We start from the raw sequence: 17,874 nt of genomic DNA on the forward strand, positions 1-17,874 counted from the left end.
GAAAGAAGGAAAGCTAAGGGATTAGAGCTATAAGGGAACATTACTAAAAACAACGAAATACAATGTTAAGCTTCTTTTCATAATAAGTTATCCATTAATTGTTAAAAAGCAAAATGTTACCCAGGCTTCTGATTTTGTAAATGGGTGTTATGTGTACTTCTCAGATAAAACCTTTATTGAATAAATTTTTAGAATATACATATACAAGAAATTGCTTGTTGGCTCCTAGGCATTAACCAATACTTGGAACCTGAAGCTCATGCTGTTTTGAATGCTGAATAAAAAGATAGCTAATGCTCTCACAGTTGTATTTCCCATTATCTATATTTACATAGAAAATAAAGACTAAAAAGTATGATTCTATATGATGCTCCCTTCTCCTTAAGTTTCTTGAAGAGACAGATAAAGTTCTTGGTAGATAATTTCAAGTGTATAAGGCTTAGGGTCATTCACTTAAAAGAATAAAACGTTCTGAGGTCAGTCTTCTATGTAACATAAATTTCATGCACTCTTTTTTTCTAACTATAGAAATCAGGTTGTCTAGACAATGAATTTATGTAAAAAGCAATTAAAAATTATAGTAGTGAAAACCCTTCATATTCTGAATTCTAACATGTAGAATTCACATAGACACACACAAACCCCTAATATTTTATGGAAAGCAATGTTTGTAGGCATCTGAATCTCAACAAATACAGAACTGAACTCATTATCTTTGCCCCCAAACACTCCCCTCTTCTGCTCTTTCTTATTACTTTCAAGAGCACCACTATCCTTCCGTCTGCCTAGGCTCACAATTTCATTCCCATTGTCAAATTCATGTTTATGCCTCTCCTAGGACTTTTACCACTGGGATGTCAGCGGTGGGATGGAGAAGTTTATGATGAGGAAGCAGCATATCGCAGGGATGTATCTACCTTATTAAGAAAATTTCACTTGTAACTTATTTTTATTTGTTGTTGTCAAATAGGTAGGGCAATTGTGCCCAACAGAATTAGAGGCAACAAACGAACACCAAATTCACAACTGAAATTCATGGAGAGAACGAGAAAGAGAAACATAAAAAATGAGATATTGGTATGGTAGCAAGACCAGAAATTCCTAACAGAGTTTAACATATCACACTTGCCTTCAAAATAAGAAATTTCACAGACAAAAATGTTCATTTGAGAAAAAGAAAGCATTTGAAGGAAATAAGGATTGGTGGAATGAAGGGTCAGATAGGAGAGATGTTCCTTTCCAGAAATATTTGAGAAAGTATTAAGGTATGAAAGAAGAAATGTAAAGCCAAGACAGAATGCTTAAGGGAATCAGAAGACTGGAGAAAAATTAAAAACAACGATAATAACAAACAAACCTAGAAGCTCAATCTTGCCTTGCCTGAGAAAAAACCATGAAGGGCAAGGAGCTGGAGAGAGAGGAAAAAGGGTTATCTCTTTCCTGTTTACTATTTATCAGAAGAGAGTTGTAAACAAAGATGAGATTTGTGGGAGATCAATGAAGACTTCTTAGAAGAGAAGAAGTCTGAACCTTGAAGGAAGGAAACCTTGTCAACAGAGATGTAAGAAGTGAAGGGCGTGTCAATTCCTGGCACAAGGGACACTAGGAGGAGGGTGGACAGGATTTTGATAAAGAGTGGGCTGGTAGAACCGAATATGAGCTTGATGGGTTATGAAGGCATGTCACAATACTATAATCAAAAATTAATATACCTTGTATTTCACTCACTCCATAATAAAAATAAAAGTATAACAGTGTCAAATATAGCTAGCCAGCAAGAGTAACAATAGAAAGCCAGTGTGTTTAGAGGAAATGTTGAAAATAAGGTGATGATCACTGACCACTTAAGCTAATAATAAGAAAAATTCTAATTTGATACAATGACATAAAATTATTGGTTAAAATACAGGGATGGGTTACATCATGGAAATTGTAAAATTTCCTTCTTTAGCATTTTAATACATATGATTTTTCCTTTAGTCTTAGTGCATCATAGTTTGACAATTGGGGATCGAACCAGATGGAAGTTATTAGTGTGTCCTTCACCAAAATCACTTTGCATTTACTTTACACATATCCTATATTGGCTTACCTGTAATATGTTATATCTTTCCCAGTAGGATGTAAAATCCTCCAAAGGAGAGACTCAATTTTACATTAGCACCTCTGCCACCCAGCATAATGCCTAGTGCACACGAGGTGCTTTTAAAATGCTTTTTAATTGATGGTTTGATGACAGTCTACGTCCTTTCTAAGCCTATCATTCTGTCCACTAGACGATGGAATCAGGAAGACTTGAGCTCAAGTCTCATCTCCTCTACTAGCTGTATGACCCTGGGCAAGTCACTTAACTTCTGTTTCTTTCCCCTTTCTTATCTATAAAATAGGGATAATAATCACATAATTGTGGAGATATTGTGAGGATTAAATGAGATAACATATGAACAATATTGCAAAACTTATACTCAAATGCTATATAAATGCTAGCTCTGATAATGAAGAAGAAGAAAATGATGATGATGACCACGATGACATTACTAGGACATAGGCACAAAAAAGTAATATCATGTTTGACTTATGTTCCCAAAGTTGGTCTGGCCACAACTGGACCCTTGGGATCTTCTTAACAACCATCATACTTATGATCTTATCTAATCACAAGGACTTCCTGGTAATAAGTGGGTCAGTTCTGGCTTATTCTTAGAAATTTAGGTTTCTGCCAGGAGTAGAACTGAACCATACTTTGGATTGATTCACAACTGAATTCCTCTGGACACTGCAGCCTTATGGGGGTGTTGGTATAGTGCCAACCAGGGGAACAATCTCCACCACCACTACCAGTACCAAACAACAAACTGCCCCCCCAACAGATTGGACTTATTCTGATTGACTCTGGGGCCATAACTAGGAGTGATGGATGGAAAATTACAGAGAGGCTAGATATAAGGTCAGAGGGGATAAAAATTATGGTGCCTCAAAAGTAGAATATGTGGCTTTGGGAAGTAGTGGATTCTCTTTCAATGAAGATTTTCAAGTGAAATTTGGGGATGTGTTAAGAGGGATTCTTCTATAGAAAAGGCTGGGCTAGATGACCTCTGAGGTCCCTTCCAATTCTAAGATTTGATGATTCTTCAACTGAATTAGGATACCCTGGACTAGGTTGCTGATTTGACATAAAACTAGGAACTAAAATGCTCAGAATTAAGTACTTTTCATATTATACTTGGCATGTGTTTTTGAATTTAATTCTTCTCATTTGGTTTCCAAATGATACTCAATGACAAGGAATTGCAGGAAGCTAATACACAGCCTGAAGTATGCCCAAAGAAAGCAGGCCAACATTGATACTAGAATTAGACTAAATGAATGCATAATTTGCAGTCAATGATTTCAGGATAATTTCATTGAGTTTCTGAACTTCTTTCTCACTTTCTGGTGACTTCAGAGGAAATCGAATGTGCATAATATATGGCCTGACAGAAGAACAAGTAAACTACTTTATTCAAGCCTTTCCATTTGTCAACAGCACCCATGCAATAATGGCTTTCTGTCCACTGTTTTAATAATGTATATTTTGATTACTTCTATCTAAATCTTAACCAGAAATTCTCAGGGATCTTTGAAGGTGTTCTTAATTTTTCCAGGGAAGGGATTATAGAGATTTTAAATTAAAAGATGAAAATCTAATGACAAACAATTTCATCAGTAAAAATGCAAACCAAACAAAAAATAATTTCCTACAGGGTTCCCATCAGTAGTACTTAATCTCCATTTGGATTTTAGGGAGGACAAAAAGAGAATTGGATAAACATAGGATCTCTGATAGGCTCACAAGAAATTACCTTTATGATTTCCTTCTTTTCACCTCTCCCTAGGTTAATCACAGAAGGAGACATGTAGTAAATATCACTTTAGTGACTACTCAAGTAAAACAGTGGAAGTCCATTTAAAAAGAATGTTTTTTGAATGGGACGATATTACAGTATTAATTGATTTCATTAGGCAAATAACAAAAATCAGGAGTCAGGGTACTCTAGTGTCAACACACAAAATTTAGTGACATCATGGAACAGTGTAAAAAACCAACATACTTGGCAACAGAGGATTTAGGTTTGCTTCCCAGATTTTCTATGTGATCTTTCAAGGCAAGTTTCTGAACCTTTCTAGGTCTTACGTGTAAAATGAAAGGGTTGGATTAGATGACCTCCGAAGTTGTTTCTTGTTCTAATGATTCTGTATTTGCTAAAGCACACTTTAGCTTCAGTTATTTCTAGTGCCATTTTATTACATGTTAATATTGTTTTATTATTGAATCCTCAGAATCATTCCAATTAAGGAGGGTACTTTCTTTCTCATATGACTTTGGAAATATCAATATATTCTCACGGCCAAGAACACTGCTCTGGGCACTGGTACTATATTCTGGGCCTGGTTGTGGAAATTATCTATTTTGCTTCTATGCACCATATTTCCTTCCTCCAGTGTAACCGATGTTTGACTATTCATTTTTCCCATAAACAGTAGATCTGAAAATAGGATTTTATTATAAATCTTGGCTATAAATCTTCACTGACAAGTGGGGTGAGACTACCTATGGTTTTGTGTGAATTAGCAAGTTTATGGAAAAGTAAGGTGAAAATGAACTACATTTGATCACAGTTTCAACTTTTGCCATTTTAATGGGATGTTCGTTCCTTTACCTGACTCAAAGAAAGGTGTGAGAATTCTAAAATGGAGGGCAAACCAGCTGGTAATTGGTAGGGGGTTGGGGAAGAAGAAATAACCCACCAACTACCTAAGATAGAGATTCCAAGATGAGAAGTAACCTGCCATGATATTAAAAGTAGCCAACAAGACTGCTGTTTGACAAACCAAGATATCTACAAAGAAGGAGAATGCTCATGGCGTTCTTGAACAGTATGACAAAGAAAAATAAAAATCTGCAAATACAAAATCCGTCAAAGACAGACTTGATGGAGGCAGAATTTTGTACAGTTCTTGTTTTCCTTCTCTCCTTCCAAGTGAGCTTTGATGAGCAGACAGAGTGACCCAGTTTCGGTGATTATCTTTTGTTCTTTTTTCTACAGGCAACAAGAGCATCAGGAAGTAGACAAGCTTCACATTAAACTACAAAAGGCTTCCTGCTTAAATGTGTGAAAGAAACTGAGTAAAACATGTTGCTAAACTGTTCTATCCTTGACACTGTGGAGTGATGATATTCTTTGAGAGGGCTATGTTTGCGATAGGGACAAGCATGTGAAAGCCTTAGGGTTGGGCTATAAGCACCGCCCCCTACACACACACCACACACACACACACACACACACACACACATCTATATATCTGAAAAGACTCTGGTTGTAAAGTAAATAGAAAAATTCTGCTGTTTTCTGTTCTATTACTCTCCTCTCCTGCCAGTGTAGTTGTCTAGCCCTAGAGCATGATGATAATGAGGTTTCAGTTCATCTCCAGGCCAGTTCACCCCTACTACAGGCCAATTAGCTTCACTTGGTGCATGGACACATATCATGACCCCTTTTCAGGCCCAACTCTCTTGCAAATGAATGTCATTGGTCACAAAGGGGCTGGGTGAAAAGATGTAGGAGGATCAAGTAGAAATCTTGGACCATTACTGGAAAACAAATCAAATGCTTGCTCTTTCGATGGTGGCTTGATTTCATCATCCCTCTGTAAATATAGGTCAGATCAATGTTTCATCCTTTGGGGTTCTTAGAACTAGCACAAAGGGATAGTTTCTGCAGTGTGGTTTATTCACTCAACAAATATTTAGTAAGCATTTATTTTGTGTCAAGTACTATCCTAGGTGCTGGGAATCTCGACAAAAATGAAACAGTTCCTAACTCACTTCACAATGCAGTATTCAGAGGATGAACTTGAGGACTCTTGAGCTACACAGCAATATTATTTTATAGAACATAAGAAGCATGGTGGCAGGCCTTGGAGGTAAGAAAACCTGCATTCAAATGCCTTTGACATATGCTAGCTGTGTAACTATACACAATTCACTGCATTGTACAGAGCATGAGCTAACTCTAAGACTTCACATTATAGGCCAGTTGCTAATCTGCATGTTGGAGACTGTCCACATTGAAAGAAATCACAGATCTGGACACCCTCTGCCTCTCCTTCCCAAATTATAAAATATTTAGCTATAAAACTTTCCTTTTTAGAGCCAATACTTTTCTTCTGAGCCCAATTAAAGAGTTAAAAATGAATAAAAATAAATACTCCCAAATACCCCCAAATACAAAACAACATAAATAAGACTGTAATCCCTGTAAAGTATGATTTTATAAAAGAAGGATAATTTAAATAGTTAGATCTTGCTCTGTATCATGAAGGAGAATAGAGAATTTGAGGAGATGGATAAAGTCCCTATTTAGCCCTTAAAATACCTTTGTTTTTTGCTCCTCCATTCAGATGGTGCTTTGCTCTCCACTGATCCAGACCCCGCACGGCCTCAAGAAGATTTACGTCCTCCCAAACCTTTCCCCTAGCTTGGATTCCATAATACTTGTTCCCTTCCTGTGATTTCCCTCAGCCCTTCCTCAACCTACATGATGAGACCTACACACGCTTGCTAATATGGTGCCTTGGAAATGTTCTTCAGTTGCTTACAGTTGTAAATGTGCCTTCCCTTCCCAGCCCTATGGAAGGCAGACACTTTTTCTTTGTTCTTCTCATTCCTTATAGTGTGACAGCTAGGTGGTGCAGGCAGAACAGATATCCTGGACTAGGAGTCAGGAAGATCTGAGTTTGGATTCTCTCTGTGATTCTGGGCAAGTCACTTAAACTTCCTGGAATGACAGTTCCTTCATCTGTAAAATGGGACTATAAATAGCCCCTACTTCATAGGGTTGTTGTCAGGAGAAAACAAGGCAATATGTTCAGAGCGCTGTGCAGGCCTTGATATGCCAGCTATTAATAACCAGAGTTATTATTATTTTTATTATAGTAAATAGTTCAATATTCCACATACGGATATAACATGTGGTTGCTGAGTAAAAACAAATAAAACTTTTATTCTTTTCTGTCCTAGTGATATGATGACTTTCATACTAATGATTTATAAGGCTTATCAGAAAATCCTCATGTGATATCATAACAATGACCTGGATTCCTTTTTCAATTACCCACATGATAGCTTGCATTGCTTATTACACAGGGAGCTCTTTACTCAATTTAAGTACAACCAATTCCTGTGCCAAAAATGTTTCCTGAACACTGTGCTTTAAGAAAGTCTTACCCTGTGTAGATCATTCTGCTGCTGTACCGCGGGATAATCACCTCCGATCGGTGCCTGCCGACTCAACTCATCATCTTTCAGTTGGAGCCACACCAAGAGCTCCTGAAGAGAGAGGTGCAGACGCTTCCAAGGATCTGAACTCACCTCTAGATGAGATCTGAAAAATATAGTCACATAACATATGGAGAATATCGACAAGCACAATTAGCCCCAGGAATGATCATCCTGTGGGGATGCTGGTTGGTTGCTTGTTGTCCGTGCTGAACTTAACTATAAAGAACATGCCCATAATGCCCATGATTTACTTTCCCCAAATTTCTGTGCACTTGAAGTCGAAATTTACTAAAGGGCTGGGGGGAGTATGATGGCAATAATGGGCAGGTATTGGGTAGATGGCACCAAGACTCCATTCAGCTATTCTCTTTCTCCTTTTACAGATGAATTCCTTGAGAAAGTTATTTATGTCTAATGTCACCACTGGCCCTCACTTTCTCCCTCCTCAATCATATGTAACCTTCCCTGACAACTCTATCGAATCTGGTTTCTCAAGGGTCAGTAATCACCTAATGAAATAGCCTATTCCCCTGGCTTTTTTCACTGATAACCTTAAATTTCTTTTATTCTTGATTTTTGAGATACCACATTCTTCTGTTTTTTTTCTTCTTCTTAGCTTCATGTTTTCTCCTCTGCCTCCTTTTCCTCTTACCAATACCTTAAGGTAGAGATATTCACTAGGGTTTCTGTCAACTTCTCTATTTTCTGTCATTTGGCAATCTTATTCACTCATATGGCTTCATTTATCACCACTACACAGATGCCTCCCTAAGCTGTATTTACAGACAGGATTTCTCTTCCAAGTTCCAGACCTGCACATCCAACTGCCTACAGGACATCTCCTACCTGGAAATCCCACTGGTATCGAAAACTCAAAATACTCAAAACAGGGTTTATCTTTTTTCTCAGATGTCCTATTGATTTCTTGATTTCTGTCATTTACACTACCATTAATCCATTCTCCTCTTTCAAAAAACCAATGTTATTTTAAAAACCTAGGCTTTCATAGAAATCTTTAGTTTTTATATTACTTAGATCACCCCTGTATTTCTTTCCTTTCCCCAAAATCCACCTTTCATAAGAAAGACTAAATGATGCTATTTTGAGTCTTCCTTTTGTTAAAGTTCATTTTTTATTATTTTTTGTTACATTTCTTAAATCGAGTTACCAGCTCCCATTCATTATCTAATAACTTTTGTGTCTATCATTCCTCCAATACACTGGATTATAGGCCTTCATATAGGCCTTCTGCATGAACTATTGCAACATATTTTTCTGCCCTTCTCTCTTTCAATCCATGCCCCATGTATTGGCCAGGTCTTCTTTATTGAATAGTGGAGATCGGGACGTGTTACTCTTCTGCTCAAAAGTCTTCAGTAGTTCTCACTTGCTAAGTTCAGTCTCCTTAGACTTACATTCCAAGTCATCTACTATATGGGCACCAGCCAACATTTTCAACCTTATATGTGACCATCCAGTTCTTCAGCCTAACCCAGCTGCTGTCCTTTCACAGAGATGAGCTTTGCTATTGACCACTGAACTATGTTGTTTTTTGATGGCATCCAACATTCCAACTTTCATCACTGCTTCCAGTGGACGGTTACATATGTTGCGTGTGGAATGTTTAGCAGGCCATGCAATCTGTCTCCATTCCAATTAAGTAGAATTGGATACCTCGGGAGGTAGTGGATTTCTCATCATTTCATATAGAAGCAGGAAGAACAACACAAGTCAGAGATACCATAGAGAAGGGATTGATGCTTGGGCACAGTTGGACTATCTGGTCTCTGAAATCTCCCCTGATGCTATAATTCTGTGATTTATTGATAGGATGTGGCCCAATGTGTTTAAGATATGCCTCAAACATTTCACTTGGTAAAATGTCAGCAAGCCAAGCATGATATTTTCCAGTGACATCAGTCAATGAAACAATGAGAGCATAGAAGACATTTTCATGAGGTTAAGATTTTGAGGCATTTTTGACACATTTCTCTGGTGTGTTGATTATTTTGATGCAGAAATCTCAGACACTCATAATGTTAGATCTGGAAGTATATAGTCAATAAACATTTATTAAGTACCTACTATATGCTAGGCACTGTGCTAAGCACTAGTGATACAAAGGTAAAAGATAGTCCCTGCTTTCAAAGAGCTTATAGTCTAATCAGGGAGAGAAGATGTAAACAGCTTTGCATAGTCTATTTATAGGACAAATTGGAAATAATCAACAGAGGGAAGGGATGGAGCCTTGGAGATTATTTAAGTTTACAAATTAGGGAGGCCCAGAGAGTCTAAGTGCCTTGCCAAAGATGAAGGTTTCAGCTAGTTCTGTTACTTTTTCCTAACATTTTTCCTGAAGAAGTTGAAATGACAAAAAGAAACAAAAAATAAGAAAACCACCAGACCATGCACATCAGATGTTTGTGGTAGGAATAACCAAATTTTGAGAGCACTGAAGGATTTATTCTCAATATATCTGAAATAGGGGAGGATACAAAATTTGGGGGAAAAATCAAGGATGTTACTACTACCCCTGAAAACGATCAAGAAAATACCAGTAACTACCAACTCATGTACCTACTCTATCATTTGTACAAAAATCTCAATGAGAATAGCCTATGTGTGTATTAAGCTCATACCTGATGAAAGCAAGGGAATGGAATAGACAGGTTGTAACAAGTGAGATCTTATAATAGACCACAGCTTTGTCGACACACAGTTTGTTAAAAGGTATAGAAAAAATTTTTCTCGTTATTCTGAATATCTGTTGAACATAAAAATTATTTTATTCAGCAGAGTAAAATGCCACCATTTGGACTCTATATTAGATGTCCTCTATTACAATGGCAAACACCTTTGACAATTTATAAGTCCCTATTTTATGCCTTGCTTACTATTAATAATCATAAGTCCATCAAACAAATTTATCTCTGTTGTTGTTTCTTCAAGGAATTTTGTATAATTTCAATATATGTATGAGAATTACCTCGTTGAAGCAAAGTCTGTACCTCATTCGACCTAAATAGTGTGTCTTCCCACAGCCTACCATAGTTGCTCTGTAAATACCTGGTGTTTGAATGAATGAATAATCAACTCTCAACAAGCTATGCATTAGTCTTTAGTAACCTTTGTAGAACTGAAGGGTCAAACTTAAATGTATAGAATACATGAGGCCAGTATTTTATGGAGCCTTAGATAGGGCTGCAGAAATAACTTCTGTAAAATTCTGGAACCCTCAAATTGGGTTAGGATGAGCAACTTCTCAATTGTTCTTTCAAGGGTCTGTCAGTACTTGGATACTATAAGTGGGAAGATGGTACTGTTTAGGTAGCAGCTATGTCTATGCTACATAGACATTTCCATTTTTATTTTGTAGATACTTAATTGGAAATCCTTTATAAAGTACTCCTCAAATATGAAAAAAATGTGATTAAAACAAATCTGGGTATACTAAATTAATTTCCTCTTTTGACTTCCATTACAAAAATGGACATGAATTCCCTTGGAAATATCTTGGGCAACAACGGGTAATGAAATCACAATTAAGAATACAGAGAGAAGGATGCTGAGGAAAATAAGGGGCCTTGGAAATAAAGAGAACCTTTGAGTCAGAACTTCAGGCCAAAAGCAAAAAATCCAGGTCAGATAAAAATGACATTTTTTAAATGGGCCATCGATTTCAACCTCAAAAATTAAAGTCTGAAAGGGCTCTCTCAAGGTGGACTCCACATTTTCCTTCTGCTTTCTTTCCTCTGAAAAAGGAAAGCTAAAATTCCTTAGCCACCTCTCCTCAAGAAGTTTACCTTTGCTTTGGGAAGTACAATTCCATTCAATTCTGTTTAGCCAGGCTACTGGTACTGGGGTACTGGGGTATTCAGAGATAAAAATGAAACAACTCTGATTTTCCTCTCCAAGTTAATTCAAAATGGTCTCATGAATTTCTCAGGTAACATACAACAGATTTGGTCCTTTCACAATGAATTTCTCAGTCATAGTTTTACTTAGCCTCATTATAAAAAAGCATTAAATTCTGTATTCATTCAATAGAATATGTAATTATTTGGAAATGTGACTGTATGCAACCAAGATAAATGCAAAGCTTTAGATGTTTTTTAAAAAAGATATGTTTCATGTTGCTTTTTTAAATCAAATTCTGAAGTGATCTGACAAAAAAATCAATGATTATAGATATGGAAATAGAAAAAAATACAAATATTTACATAGACTCCACTTTAATACTGGATAATGCTCTGTGTATATGTGTTTATACATACATGTGCACTTTTATATATGACATATGCCTATTTTTTCATATAAATAGCCATAGCGGAGAGGGCATTGGACTGATAGCCAGCAAGATCTGAGTTCACATTGTGCTTCAGATACTTAGTAGTTGTGTGACTAGCCACTTAGCCTCTCTCTGCCTCATATGCCTTATCTGTAAAATGGGGATAATGATAGGATCCATCTCCAAAGGTTATTGTGAGAATAAGCTGAGATAATACTTGTGAAATGCTCTGCAAACTTTAAAGAGCTATACAAATGATAACTATTATTATTATTATTATTAACGATAGTCTTTGTGCTTTAGTTTCCTCTTCTATAAAATAAGGGGGTGGAACTTACTGATTTCTAAAGTCCCTTCTGTCTCAAAATATATAATCCTATAAATTGCCATTTTTAGCTCTCTACTATTTAAATATCCTTGAATGTTTCTTATCATGACTTACATACTTTAACCAGAAGTGAATGGGGCAGTGTTGTGTAGATGATATATGATTTTCTGTTCTTCAACTACATTCAATTCAATATCTTTTTAGGCTTAAAAATCTAATATCTTATCGTTCTTTTCCCCGATAATATTTACAGAGTAATAATTATTAAACTAAATTTTTGCTCCAAATTATATATGAGGTTATTAAATTAAATTAAAATCAGAATGTTAGAATTTGCCCTCTCCTTTTTTATTTTATTTTATTTTATTTTATATTTTTACAGCTGAGGAAATAAGAGGTGTAGACACATGAAGAGACTTACTCCAGGTAACACAGTAAATGAGAAAAGTATCATGTGAATCCAAGTTTTCTGACTCCCACTTACATACTCTTCTGCTATATCAATTTGACACTTTTACTTTTAAAAGTTCTTGAATTTTTGAGTCCGGTTGGAGACAATGAAGAGGTATGTATGCGTTAGAAGTAGCTCAGACATTTTCAACACATGCCAATTAGGGCGATGCAAGGATGTCATAAGAAAATGACAATTGGAACAAATTCTTGGGGTGTTAATCTGGGGAGGCTGCCTGGAGAGTGTCCATTTTGAACTATGTTTCATATATATAATATACGTGTATGTATATCTTTCTGTATAGGCATAATGTACATGCATGCACACATACAGGCATATGGAGTGTTCCAAGACAGTGTAGTTTTAAGCAACTAAAACTTACATATGTATATATATTATATATATATATATATATATATATATGTGTGTGTGTGTGTGTGTGTGTGTGTGTATGTATATATGTTTATACATATATACAAATGGTGAGAGGAAGGCATTTTTGGTTTCAGAAATGCTATTGGTAAGTCATACAGAAATGAAAGGGGACAGTTAGTGAACAAGGAGGACAGGTAGTAGTTTTAAGCTATCTCCTTGCTTGGCTAGATTGGAAAGTTCATGTTGGGAAGCATCTATCATCAGACTTGGTGACAAGTACAGATGTATGGGGAAGGGGTGGGGCAGAGGATGAATGAGTGAGAAGCTTCAATTGTTAGTAAACAAAACATTTCAGTTTGATATATAGGCAATGGGGAGACACCACAGGCTTTTGAGTGAGAGACTGACATAAAGAAAACAGTGCTCATGGAAGATTTGTCCAGCAAATGGATGAACTGAAATGGAAAATAATATAGGTAAGGAAAATAGCTAAGCGTTGGTGATAGGAACTTGGATCAGAGTGAGGAAGTGATGGCTGAAGAAACAGAAAGGAAGGAAGCCATTTTAAGTGCAAGGCATCCTTGAGAACAATTTGGTGACAATTTGTGGAAGATGGAGAATACCTCATCTTAAGAGTCAATAAAAAAACTCAAAAATATTTGGGTTCAGATATTTCGAGTATTTGAACTGATTGAGAGGCAATTTTGGAGTTAAAATGTGTGGTTTGAGAAAGAGCTGAGAAGTACTAACCTATAAAAATTAAATATTATCTCCTACTATTATCTCTTGAAATAGAAAACTTCAAACTCTCAAAATGCTTTCTCCATAAAGCAGTGAAATTTTGAACAGTGAATATCATAGGTTTCTCAAGCCTGGGCTTATTTTTTCAAGGTGATTTTTCAACTTGTAGTAATTTTTCACTCTATATAATAACTCAGATAGAGAAATATCCTTTTTGCAATGAACGTTGATAAGCACCGCTCATATTTTTGCATCCTTTCCCAATCTTACTATTTTCAACCTTACTATTTTACCACTTCTGCTCTGCCTCCCTCATCTGAACGCCGCCAATCACTAGGAATTGCCTAAGAGACTCATTTCAACCAAATGTCAGAGACTAGATGAACTTACTTGTTTGGATGGGAAGGATTATTTCTTTTTATTATAAATGGTTGCTTATAAAACCTATTGCCTATAATATCACAGAGACTTATTTAAAGACTCAAACCACTGATCTGAATGTTTTATTCGAGACTGGGTACACAAGTGATAACCTAAATGATGATTTTCTGGGTGATTAACAAAAGCTGAAATTAATCACTGTGGCTGGCAACAGGGAAATCTTAGCAATTGAATTGCCTGTATTTTGACTGACATGCTGTTTTGTCTTTTTTCAATCCTTTCTTTATTTCATCGAGTTCACAGGAAGCAAAGAAAAGGCATCTGAGGAGAGCCATCTCGAAATAATGCTTTGAAGAGCTACATCCTCTCTCTTTTGCTTGCTCACAAAAGTACAAAATCTTTCTTTTCTCTACTTTACCTACCAATATCTTTTCAGTCTCACATCTTTCATTTATTTTTAATGATAGATGTTATGAAGGAGCTTTTTATCATTATACATACTGACCTTCCTCAGGGCTTGTGTTACAGAAAGCTAATATTTCATACATTACTTTGAGAATGCTGCTCCCTATTGCTACCCTCTGACCTACCACCAACACACAGGTGTAAAACTAATGAACAAAAAAGCAAGGTGAAATAAATGCCTCAGATTGCACACTTGGAGAGACATAGCAGGTAAGGCAAAATTCCAGGATCAACTTTCAAAATTGGCAGAAGGCAGAGATGGGGAATGAGCAGCACAGTGCCTTTGGAAAAGTACTCCCTTATCCAACTTTGCCTTATAAACCCCATGAAACCTGATGCTTTCTGGTTTGGATTTTAGCATCACTAAAACTTGAGAAGTTATCTTAAGCCATCTTATACCTCATGGCTCACCTTTGTCCCTCATCAACCTCAGAGAATTAGGAAAATAAAAAGATCATGAAATGTGGTGAAGACAGGAAATGGTACTTCTACTTTCAGTAATGTCAAGAGTTAATTGGTGACTTTGGGTTCTAGACTCCATCTCGATAGCTCTTCTTAGCTATTTATCAAAATGAGTATAATGAGAACTGAACCCTTTGCAACTTATAGGGATGCTGCAATTGCAAATTTAATTTCTGTTAAAGAGAATGGCATACAGAAGGTATCATAACATCAAGTAAAGGCTTATCATTTTGCTATCTCCTTTAGTCTTTCACTGGATACAGGGACAAGGATACTTTCTGTTTGCATTACAAATCTAACAGTAGCTGATACACAAGGAACACCACCAGAATCTCGTCTAATTATATATTAATTCCATTGCTTTTTATATAACCCTCTGATAAGCAAGAGCCAACTCTAGAAAATTAGAATACTGTGCTCCTAATTTAAATGCACTAACATCTTAATATGCATCTCTCCTGTGGTTATAAAACATCACCATTTTAATCTAATCTGAACCCTCAACTATCATCTCTATACCAAGCAAATGAATGATTCATTTATTCAAAATAATATGAATCATTCTGAAATTCTATGATTTACATAAGCAGATATCAAACTAGGTTCTTATACTAGGAAGATGGGGGGTAATTTTGCCATTTAAAAATCCATTCTGGGATTTCTCTTATCTATTCCTACCTAATGTTGAGAGACTTTTTCCTCAGCTCACTCCACTTGAAGTTCATGTTATCCAAGCGTCTTTGCAACAAGACAGCATCATCAGAACCTTCTAAGGACCTCAGAATTTTCTGGCCATTTTCATCCAGGTTGTGGAAGATATCTGTGTGAGCTTCAATTTCTCCCTGGAGCTCCTGTGTAAAAAACGAAGGACAGAGAAAACAACTCGAATTACTTTTAAAAAGAAGAAGATAAAGAAAAAAAGCAAGCAAGTAGTTAAAGATATCAACAAGCAGAATAACTGGAATTTAAAAATCAGATTTAAAGATTATGACTGGGCCATTGACAGGAAAAGCAACTTAAAACCCACACTCACAAAACTCAAACTCATTAGGGCATATATCGTTTCTTCATTTTGGTCCAATGAATTTCATTAAGTAGTGATTGCAAATTGGTAATGAGTCACATTGTAGTAAAAGTTAATAAATTTGCAAAAACTTTTTAAACTTCTTAATCTCAGAAGATGTCTCTTCCTTTTCATGGATAAAACAGACCATTTCCAACATTTTAAAAAGAAATTATTTCTCCTATAAAGTACTTTACAAAGCCACAGGTTTTATTACTGTGGTTGGTTTTGTTTTCCAATGAAAATAAGAAGCTCATTGATTCTCTTGCTAAAACACCTATTCTCACTGTTCTACTAATGCCAATGATGTAACAGGATGTAATAGCAGCATATACTTTACAATTTATCTTTCCATCATAAGTTCTTGTTTATCAATAAGGCTTTCAGTCAATGATACCATTGTATTTTTCCCCCTTTGGCAGGTGAAAAGTTCAGAGAGCCCTGAGAAGATCCATGAATCCAATCACTCTTGTATACACAGATCAAGACATTCATCATCATAGTAGGAGCTGACCTTTACATGGTATGTCTTCCTGTGTAACATTTTCAGCTTGAACCGGGGACTACAACATTGATCCTGCTGCATAGCAATCCCGAGGCAACTAAGCTACTGAAACAGTCCTGCTTTAAAATGCCAACTTTGCTTACATTCTGTTGACAGAATGAATTTCAGAGCACAGACCTCAACGGTCAATAATCATAAACAGGCACTTTGTGCTCTGGTGAGATGGTAGCCAGGCCTTTGGATGTGGGAGGGACCATGAAGAGAGGAGGGCTAGAATATGCAACTGACAATTTGTATTAAACAGCCAACTTTCCTTATCATTTTGTCATTATAAGCCAGAGACATTATAAATTCATTTTATATGTGTTTCCCTCCTTGTTTCTAGCCGAACAGCTGCTGCCAAAAGAACATTCTTCAGAGAGCTGCCGGGGACCAGCATTCCTTTCTGCCTACACAATGAATGGAGGCTTTGTATATTATCTGACTTGCTCTTAGACATTTGTATGCTTGTGTTCAACAAGTTTAAAAATTCATTCTGAAATGACTAACAATAAAATTGATCTCTGTAACTAGAAGAATTACCCTTCCCCCACCCCAACCCCCTTTCAAAAATGGAATTGAATCACTCTTCTAAAGAATGGGAAAAGGTGGCAGTAATACTGTGGTAGTGATTCCAAAAAACTAGGTTGGATTTTTGGTAATAGTCTTTAGTCTTAGAATTGTGAATGTTGGAGACGTGAGGTGGAAGGGCAATGAATATCTTCTGTCACTATTTCTGGCAGCCGAAGTATCATTGATTGACTCTTTTAGAAATGCTGTCCCATTCTCTTTGGCTAGAAGACAGAAGGGAGATATGGAATGGACTCTATCAGAGAATTTAAGACTGGAAAGAATAACATAAATGGAATTGTATCTGTCTCTATCCCATCAAATACATGTTTGCTCTAAAAGCCGATGAGCTGATTCTGACACTAGTACCTAGTATGAAACAAATTAAGTTCTGCTGTTAGAGCACCTGTTTGATGATTTACCCACTTCATTTAAACAAAGGTGAATTTAAAATAAAACCAAAAAAACAACAAAAGAGCATTAGATTTTATAAAAAACCCAACAACAAAAAATCCAAGGAACAGTGGAATGAGGATCTGAATAATTTAGTTCAAAACTTCCCAAAGAATCCATAAGCATGGATCAGCACATTTACAGCTCATGGGCCAGGCCTGGTCTACCACCTGTTTTTACATTATACTTAGGTTAGGAGTCACACGAACCCCTGGATTAGAAACATGCTTTCCAGAAATCTCAATTTCACTTTTCAGTGAACACTTGGGTGATTTTTATAATGTTTGGATTTAATTCTGTTTAATGTCTATTTCTTGGGAGCTACTTAATACTTCATAAATTAGAGGTATATTTTAGAGATTCCTCTACTAGAGATCTATTCCCAGAGATGATGAGATACTAAATGAGGCTGAGGGAAGGGGGAGAAGAGGC

At 36.3% G+C, this 17,874-nt stretch overlaps 1 protein-coding gene across 6 annotated transcripts in view; it reads right to left on the minus strand.

The window, feature by feature from the left end:
- Window positions 1–17,874, minus strand: part of DMD (dystrophin) — a 1,925,924-nt gene that overhangs the window by 374,894 nt on the left and 1,533,156 nt on the right. For all 6 annotated transcript variants that reach the window (XM_036747778.1, XM_036747779.1, XM_036747772.1 and 3 more), the window contains 2 exons: window positions 15,491–15,663; window positions 7,268–7,424 (listed from right to left, as the gene is read on the minus strand). In XM_036747778.1, the coding sequence (XP_036603673.1) occupies window positions 7,268–7,424; window positions 15,491–15,663 (330 nt within the window). The remainder of the gene's footprint in view (window positions 1–7,267; window positions 7,425–15,490; window positions 15,664–17,874) is intronic.

This window comes from Trichosurus vulpecula, chromosome 2 (genome assembly GCF_011100635.1).
Source record: "Trichosurus vulpecula isolate mTriVul1 chromosome 2, mTriVul1.pri, whole genome shotgun sequence".
NCBI classification, from domain to species: Eukaryota; Metazoa; Chordata; class Mammalia; order Diprotodontia; family Phalangeridae; genus Trichosurus; species Trichosurus vulpecula.